General features: G+C 42.1%; 1 protein-coding gene across 1 annotated transcript in view; it reads right to left on the bottom strand.

The window, feature by feature from the left end:
* Positions 1–7,500, bottom strand: part of aacs (acetoacetyl-CoA synthetase) — a 49,446-nt gene that overhangs the window by 8,024 nt on the left and 33,922 nt on the right. Inside the window, exon 12 of the mRNA XM_061261768.1 lies at positions 992–1,114. Within this exon, the coding sequence (XP_061117752.1) occupies positions 992–1,114 (123 nt within the window). The remainder of the gene's footprint in view (positions 1–991; positions 1,115–7,500) is intronic.

The raw sequence follows: 7,500 nt of genomic DNA, 5'->3' as shown, positions 1-7,500 counted from the left end.
GGGAATGATACTCCTCAGCCCCCCTGGGAAAGTCTAGCGCACAAGGTCACCGGGATCCCCCAGGAAGTCTCTGGGGTGAGGGATATCTGGGCAGGTCTGCTTGCCCTGTGGCCACAATGACCTGACCTGGATTTAGCAGCGAGAAAACAGATGGACGATGGATGCAGACACTACAGGGGAGTAGATATCAGGGTGTTGATATTAGTGGGATGTACAGTAGAGTGTGTGAGTGTGTGTGTGTGTGTGCGTGTGTGTGAGTGTGTGTGTGAGTGTGTGAGTGTGTGTGTGTGTGAGAGTGTGAGAGTGTGTGTGTGTGTGTATTTGTGTGTGTGAGTGAGAGTGTGAGAGTGTGAGAGTGTGTGTGTGTGTGTGTGTGAGTGTGTGTGTGTGTGTGTGTGTGTACATGTGTGCATGTGTGAGAGTGTGTGTGAGTGTGAGTGTGTGTGAGTGTGTGTGAGAGTGTGTGTATGTGTGTGTGTGAGTGTACACAGCCACTTCCGCAGTAAATGTGAAGTCTGAGGAGATGTGGTAGTTTCAGCATGGTGGTCAGAGAGTCAGGTTTTATCATCAGCGCTAAACACAGGCCCTCCTGGGACAGCAGGTTTATGAGGCCTGAGCCCCCGCCCAAGTTTTACCTCCATTTAACCACCCTCACACACACACACACATACTCTCACACTCTCACACACACACACATACACACACACACACACACTCTCACACTCTCACTCACACACACAAATACACACACACACACACACTCTCACACTCTCACACACACACTCACACACACACACACACACACTCACACACACTCTCACTCTCACACTCTCACACTCTCACTCACACACACAAATACACACACACACACACACACTCTCACACTCTCACACACACACACACACACACACACACACACACACACACACACACACTCATAAACGGCAGGAGAAGTGGCAGGGCCGGGTGTACAGGAGTGCAGGAGCCTGACCTGAGATGGAGCCCAGCAGCACGCTGCTCTTGATGCAGTGGTAGACGTATTCGTAGCTCTGGGGTTTGAGTGGAGAGCCGGTGGACAGGATGGTGTGCAGCGTCTGCAGGCTGTGTGTTTCAGCTGCACACACAAGAACACAAACACACTCATATGAAGCATTATAACACTACATACTGCACTCATATGAAGCATTATAACACTACATACTGTACGCATATGAAGCATTATAACACTACATACTGCACTCATATGAAGCATTATAACACAATATACTGTACTCATATGAAGCATTATAACACTACATACTGTACGCATATGAAGCATTATAACACTACATACTGCACTCATATGAAGCATTATAACACAATATACTGTACTCATATGAAGCATTATAACACTACATACTGTACGCATATGAAGCATTATAACACTACATACTGCACTCATATGAAGCATTATAACACTACATACTGTACGCATATGAAGCATTATAACACTACATACTGCACGCATATGAAGCATTATAACACAACATACAGGAATACAAGAGGGATCATAGCTGTTAGAGCCTATAAACACGCGTAAATAGGAACTGCTGATCATAAGGCAATGTTGGTCACACAAGCTGCTCACACCTCCCCAGCAAGACAACCCCCCCCACCCTACCCCGGGGGGGCAGTGGGGCAGGTGTTCATGGTAAATGTCACCGGAAGGGCAGGAGGGGGGGAGGAGAGCGAATGATCCCCCCCCACCTCCCCTCCCAAACACCTTCCTGCTACACAGCTGCCCCTCTTACCCCCCCACAGGGTCTGGTGGGGCGGGGGGGTCAGGGGGAGTTAGGGGGTGCTACAGATCTGACGGCTTTCAGAGGGGCACAGACAGTACCCAGACTGCAGGGCGAGAGGGGGCCACTTATTCCCCCTCACCGCTGGGCCAGGGCCAGCGCTCATGCATAAGCATGAGCAGCGGGTGTCTGGCCAATCAGGGTTTGATTTGGCAGCGGCCGGAGTCCCAAGGTGGACGCTCCTGAATAAATGTGAAATTAAAGCTCATCTGCATATTTAACCAACAGAAACACACTCCAAACAAGTTTAAACAGAATGCGCTCCAAACCTGTTCAAACAGCGCGAAACGGCCAAACACGCCATCAGCCCAGACCCCGGCCCTACCCTCATGCCAGAGGACCGCAGAATGACGGGGTCTGAGCAACACGTCCGCCTTTCACTGCAAGCCAGAGCTCCAGAACATTCCCTGGGGATCAGTGCGCCGTGCTCAGGTGCTACTCTTGAGTCTGAGCACAGATACTTAAGTCTAAGAAGAGATACTTAAGTCATTCCTTCACACCTGAAGCTGGATTAATCGCATCACAAAGTGACGGAAGGGGCAATTTAATACAAATAATAATGTGAATATTACTGTTGAATGAAATACTGTCATATTGTCCAACTGATACTGAAGTGCAAAGACTGGAATTGAAATCTGAATCTGAAAATTCTTTTAAGAAAAAAGAATGTTCATGGTGTGGAGTGTAAACAGCACATAACAGCACCATCTGACTGCAACCGACTGAAACACACAGCCAGATTTAATCTCCCATCTCAGCCTGCCCAGCGAGGAAAACAGGTCTTTTCTAACAGTGTTAGTCGGAGGATGAAGTGGCAGGTTAACCTCTGACCCCTGTGACATGAGGAGTGGTGATCAGGTCTCTCAGGTCTGTTACTGAGACGGGTTTTCCGGGCGGTAAAAACCTGCTTGGTCATAATAAGCTAAACACCAGAAAGTAATCACCTGCAGAACGCCCACACACGTTTACCTGCACAGTCCGGTCCAGGTGTTCCGGTCCAGGTGTCCCAGCCCCAAACTGAGCGATAAGGCTGACCTCGTACTGCCTAATGAGGCTTTATCGTGTCGGCTAAATGCAGGCGTCCGCTTCATAAACACAGACAGCTGCTTTACAGGCCCAAACGCTCACAAACCTCGCCTTTACCGGCCCAAACGCTCATAAACCTCGCCGTACGTTTCATTAAATGCACATCTGAGCCCAAACTCAAGGTTTTATCAAATGCAAATCTGAACCCAAACTCAGCATTTTATCAAATGCACATCTGAACCCAAACTCAGTGTTTTATCAAATGCAAATCTGAACCCAAACTCAGTGTTTTATCAAATGCACATCTGAGCCCAAACTCAAGGTTTTATCAAATGCAAATCTGAACCCAAACTCAGCATTTTATCAAATGCACATCTGAACCCAAACTCAGTGTTTTATCAAATGCAAATCTGAACCCAAACTCAGTGTTTTATCAAATGCACATCTGAGCCCAAACTCAGTGTTTTATCAAATGCAAATCTGAGCCCAAACTCAGCGTTTTATCAAATGCACATCTGAACCCAAACTCGGTGTTTTATCAAATGCAAATCTGAACCCAAACTCGGTGTTTTATCAAATGCAAATCTGAGCCCAAACTCAGTGTTCTATCAAATGCAAATCTGAGCCCAAACTCAGTGTTTTATCAAATGCAAATCTGAACCCAAACTCAGCATTTTATCAAATGCACATCTGAACCCAAACTCAGCGTTTTATCAAATGCAAATCTGAACCCAAACTCAGTGTTTTATCAAATGCAAATCTGAGCCCAAACTCAGTGTTTTATCAAATGCAAATCTGAGCCCAAACTCAGCGTTTTATCAAATGCACATCTGAACCCAAACTCGGTGTTTTATCAAATGCAAATCTGAGCCCAAACTCAGTGTTTTATCAAATGCAAATCTGAGCCCAAACTCAGTGTTTTATCAAATGCAAATCTGAACCCAAACTCAGCATTTTATCAAATGCACATCTGAACCCAAACTCAGTGTTTTATCAAATGCAAATCTGAACCCAAACTCAGTGTTTTATCAAATGCACATCTGAGCCCAAACTCAAGGTTTTATCAAATGCAAATCTGAGCCCAAACTCAGCGTTTTATCAAATGCACATCTGAACCCAAACTCAGGGTTTTATCAAATGCAAATCTGAACCCAAACTCAGTGTTTTATCAAATGCAAATCTGAACCCAAACTCAGTGTTTTATCAAATGCAAATCTGAACCCAAACTCAGTGTTTTATCAAATGCACATGAGCCCAAACTCAGCGTTTTATCAAATGCAAATCTGAGCCCAAACTCAGCGTTTTATCAAATGCAAATCTGAGCCCAAACTCAGTGTTTTATCAAATGCAAATCTGAGCCCAAACTCAGCGTTTTATCAAATGCAAATCTGAACCCAAACTCAGTGTTTTATCAAATGCAAATCTGAACCCAAACTCAGTGTTTTATCAAATGCAAATCTGAGCCCAAACTCAGTGTTTTATCAAATGCAAATCTGAGCCCAAACTCAGCGTTTTATCAAATGCAAATCTGAACCCAAACTCAGTGTTTTATCAAATGCAAATCTGAGCCCAAACTCAGTGTTTTATCAAATGCAAATCTGAGCCCAAACTCAGTGTTTTATCAAATGCAAATCTGAACCCAAACTCAGCATTTTATCAAATGCACATCTGAACCCAAACTCAGTGTTTTATCAAATGCAAATCTGAACCCAAACTCAGTGTTTTATCAAATGCACATCTGAGCCCAAACTCAAGGTTTTATCAAATGCAAATCTGAGCCCAAACTCAGCGTTTTATCAAATGCACATCTGAACCCAAACTCAGGGTTTTATCAAATGCAAATCTGAACCCAAACTCAGTGTTTTATCAAATGCAAATCTGAACCCAAACTCAGTGTTTTATCAAATGCAAATCTGAACCCAAACTCAGTGTTTTATCAAATGCACATGAGCCCAAACTCAGCGTTTTATCAAATGCAAATCTGAGCCCAAACTCAGCGTTTTATCAAATGCAAATCTGAGCCCAAACTCGGTGTTTTATCAAATGCAAATCTGAGCCCAAACTCAGCGTTTTATCAAATGCAAATCTGAACCCAAACTCAGTGTTTTATCAAATGCAAATCTGAACCCAAACTCAGTGTTTTATCAAATGCAAATCTGAGCCCAAACTCAGTGTTTTATCAAATGCAAATCTGAGCCCAAACTCAGCGTTTTATCAAATGCAAATCTGAACCCAAACTCAGTGTTTTATCAAATGCAAATCTGAACCCAAACTCAGTGTTTTATCAAATGCAAATCTGAGCCCAAACTCAGTGTTTTATCAAATGCACATGTAATGGTGATTACCATACTGTTATCCTAACCCTAACCCATCAGTTATGGTAATGGTGATTACCATACTGTTATCCCTAACCCATCTGAGCCCAAACTCAAGGTTTTATAAAATGCACATCTGAGCCCAAACTCAGTGTTTTATAAAATGCAAATCTGAGCCCAAACTCAAGGTTTTATAAAATGCAAATCTGAACCCAAACTCAGTGTTTTATCAAATGCAACTCTGAACCCAAACTCAGTGTTTTATCAAATGCAGATCTGAACCCAAACTCAAGGTTTTATCAAATGCAAATCTGAACCCAAACTCAGCATTTTATCAAATGCACATCTGAACCCAAACTCAGTGTTTTATCAAATGCAAATCTGAACCCAAACTCAGTGTTTTATCAAATGCAAATCTGAGCCCAAACTCAAGGTTTTATCAAATGCAAATCTGAACCCAAACTCAGCATTTTATCAAATGCACATCTGAACCCAAACTCAGTGTTTTATCAAATGCACATCTGAGCCCAAACTCAGTGTTTTATCAAATGCAAATCTGAGCCCAAACTCAGCGTTTTATCAAATGCACATCTGAACCCAAACTCGGTGTTTTATCAAATGCAAATCTGAACCCAAACTCGGTGTTTTATCAAATGCAAATCTGAGCCCAAACTCAGTGTTTTATCAAATGCAAATCTGAGCCCAAACTCAGCATTTTATCAAATGCACATCTGAACCCAAACTCAGCGTTTTATCAAATGCAAATCTGAACCCAAACTCAGTGTTTTATCAAATGCAAATCTGAGCCCAAACTCAGTGTTTTATCAAATGCAAATCTGAGCCCAAACTCAGCGTTTTATCAAATGCACATCTGAACCCAAACTCGGTGTTTTATCAAATGCAAATCTGAGCCCAAACTCAGTGTTTTATCAAATGCACATCTGAGCCCAAACTCAGTGTTTTATCAAATGCAAATCTGAACCCAAACTCAGCATTTTATCAAATGCACATCTGAACCCAAACTCAGTGTTTTATCAAATGCAAATCTGAACCCAAACTCAGTGTTTTATCAAATGCACATCTGAGCCCAAACTCAAGGTTTTATCAAATGCAAATCTGAGCCGAAACTCAGCGTTTTATCAAATGCACATCTGAACCCAAACTCAGGGTTTTATCAAATGCAAATCTGAACCCAAACTCAGTGTTTTATCAAATGCAAATCTGAACCCAAACTCAGTGTTTTATCAAATGCAAATCTGAACCCAAACTCAGTGTTTTATCAAATGCAAATCTGAGCCCAAACTCAGTGTTTTATCAAATGCAAATCTGAGCCCAAACTCAGCGTTTTATCAAATGCACATCTGAACCCAAACTCGGTGTTTTATCAAATGCAAATCTGAGCCCAAACTCAGTGTTTTATCAAATGCAAATCTGAGCCCAAACTCAGTGTTTTATCAAATGCAAATCTGAACCCAAACTCAGCATTTTATCAAATGCACATCTGAACCCAAACTCAGTGTTTTATCAAATGCAAATCTGAACCCAAACTCAGTGTTTTATCAAATGCACATCTGAGCCCAAACTCAAGGTTTTATCAAATGCAAATCTGAGCCCAAACTCAGCGTTTTATCAAATGCACATCTGAACCCAAACTCAGGGTTTTATCAAATGCAAATCTGAACCCAAACTCAGTGTTTTATCAAATGCAAATCTGAACCCAAACTCAGTGTTTTATCAAATGCAAATCTGAACCCAAACTCAGTGTTTTATCAAATGCACATGAGCCCAAACTCAGCGTTTTATCAAATGCAAATCTGAGCCCAAACTCAGCGTTTTATCAAATGCAAATCTGAGCCCAAACTCAGTGTTTTATCAAATGCAAATCTGAGCCCAAACTCAGCGTTTTATCAAATGCAAATCTGAACCCAAACTCAGTGTTTTATCAAATGCAAATCTGAACCCAAACTCAGTGTTTTATCAAATGCAAATCTGAGCCCAAACTCAGTGTTTTATCAAATGCAAATCTGAGCCCAAACTCAGCGTTTTATCAAATGCAAATCTGAACCCAAACTCAGTGTTTTATCAAATGCAAATCTGAGCCCAAACTCAGCATTTTATCAAATGCACATCTGAACCCAAACTCAGCGTTTTATCAAATGCACATCTGAACCCAAACTCAGTGTTTTATCAAATGCAAATCTGAGCCCAAACTCAGTGTTTTATCAAATGCAAATCTGAGCCCAAACTCAGCGTTTTATCCAATGCAAATCTGAGCCCAAACTCAGTGTTTTATCAAATGCAAATCTGAGCCCAAACTCAGC

Source organism: Conger conger, chromosome 11 (assembly GCF_963514075.1).
Source record: "Conger conger chromosome 11, fConCon1.1, whole genome shotgun sequence".
In the NCBI taxonomy this organism is placed as follows: domain Eukaryota; kingdom Metazoa; phylum Chordata; class Actinopteri; order Anguilliformes; family Congridae; genus Conger; species Conger conger.
The sequence above is the reverse complement of the archived record's forward strand: the minus strand, read 5'-3'. Positions and strand labels throughout refer to the sequence as shown.